This window comes from Lolium perenne, chromosome 7, assembly GCF_019359855.2.
Source record: "Lolium perenne isolate Kyuss_39 chromosome 7, Kyuss_2.0, whole genome shotgun sequence".
In the NCBI taxonomy this organism is placed as follows: Eukaryota; Viridiplantae; Streptophyta; class Magnoliopsida; order Poales; family Poaceae; genus Lolium; species Lolium perenne.
In genome coordinates this window covers 241228173-241229614 of record NC_067250.2, presented here as the reverse complement: position 1 = coordinate 241229614, position 1442 = coordinate 241228173, and the positions used below count along the sequence as shown (strand labels likewise).

The 1442-nt window shown below is 46.3% G+C and overlaps 1 protein-coding gene across 1 annotated transcript; it reads left to right on the top strand.

Annotated features, from left to right (window-relative positions):
* Positions 1-281: 281 nt before the first annotated feature.
* Positions 282-821, top strand: LOC127315539 (uncharacterized mitochondrial protein AtMg00310-like). Its single transcript, XM_051346018.1, has one exon. It carries the CDS (start codon positions 282-284, stop codon positions 819-821), a length of 540 nt encoding a protein of 179 aa, XP_051201978.1.
* Positions 822-1442: the final 621 nt, after the last annotated feature.

The window sequence follows — 1442 nt, the reverse complement described above, 5'->3', positions numbered from 1 at the left end:
AACTGAAAATCTGCCGACGAGCACCTGGCATGTCCCATCTCCTATTCGCCGATGATAGTCTCCTTTTCTTCCAAGGCTCGGTGCAGCAAGTCTTGGTGGTTAAGAACATTCTGGACAATTATGAGCACGCCATGGGACAGTTGGTCAGTCTTGGCAAGTGTTCGATAATGTACGGACGGCGGGTGCCTGATCAAGTGCAAACTTAAATAAAGGAGATCATACGTTATGATACAGAGAGCTTTGAGGAAAAGTATCTAGGCCTCACTGTTCCGGAAGGACAAATGCGTAAGGGCAAGTTCAAAACCCTCAAGGAACGTTTTCAAAAAAGGCTGAGTGATTGGGTGGAAAAGTACCTGTCAAGTGGCGGGAAGGAAGTGCTTATAAAGGCTATTATGCAAGCCTTACCTGTCTATGCCATGAGTGTGTTTCAGTTTCCGGCGGGCCTCGTCGAAGAACTAAACCAAATGATTCGCGACTTCCACTGGGGTGATGAACATGAACGACGGCGTATGCACTGGCTATCCTGGGACAAATTAACACAACCAAAGGCATGTGGGGGAATGGGCTTCCGTGACTTCAGAGTTTACAACCAGGCTCTCTTGGCGCGACAGGCGTGGCGTTTGATACAGTATCCAGATAGCCCATCTGCACGGCTACTGAAGGCGAAGTACTATCCGGTGGGGCATCTCCTTGACACTGCATTCATACAGGATGTGTCGGCGACATGGAGGGGAGTGATGCATGGCCTTGATCTCCTAAAGCAGGGAGCGATCTGGAGAATTGGGTCGGGCTCTATGGTGAAAATCTGGAGGGATAACTGATGACCCACAAGTATAGGAGGTGTATCGTAGTATTTTCAATAAGTAAGAGTTTCGAACCCAACGAGGAGCAAAAGGTGTTGACAAGCAGTCTCGATGAAGGATTCACTGTAAATGCTCACAGACAAGTACTCAGGGGGTTTTGATGTAGCAGATGAATAAAGTACGAGTAAGTAAAGTGCGAGAGAAATAATTGCAGCGAGTGGCCCAATCCTTTTTAGCACAAAGGACAAGCCGGTTTGTTTACTTATAATGACCAAACGTTCTTGAGGACACACGGAAATTTAGTCTAGTGCTTTCGCTTCATATAGCCGATTAATTTTCATTGTTTTGATAAATGTTGTGTGGGTGAACCTATGCTAATGCACCGCTCTTCCTAGGACTAATACATACTTGTGATTATACCCCTTGCAAGCATCCGCAACTACAAGAAAGTAATTAAGATAAATCTAACCACAGCCTTAAACTCTGAGATCCTGCTATCCCTCCTGCATCGATATACCAACGGGGGTTTAGGTTTCTGTCACTCCGGCAACCCCGCAATTGGCAAATGAGTACAAGATGTATTCCCCTAGGCCCATAAAGGTGAAGTGTCATGTAGTCGACGTTCACATGACACCACTA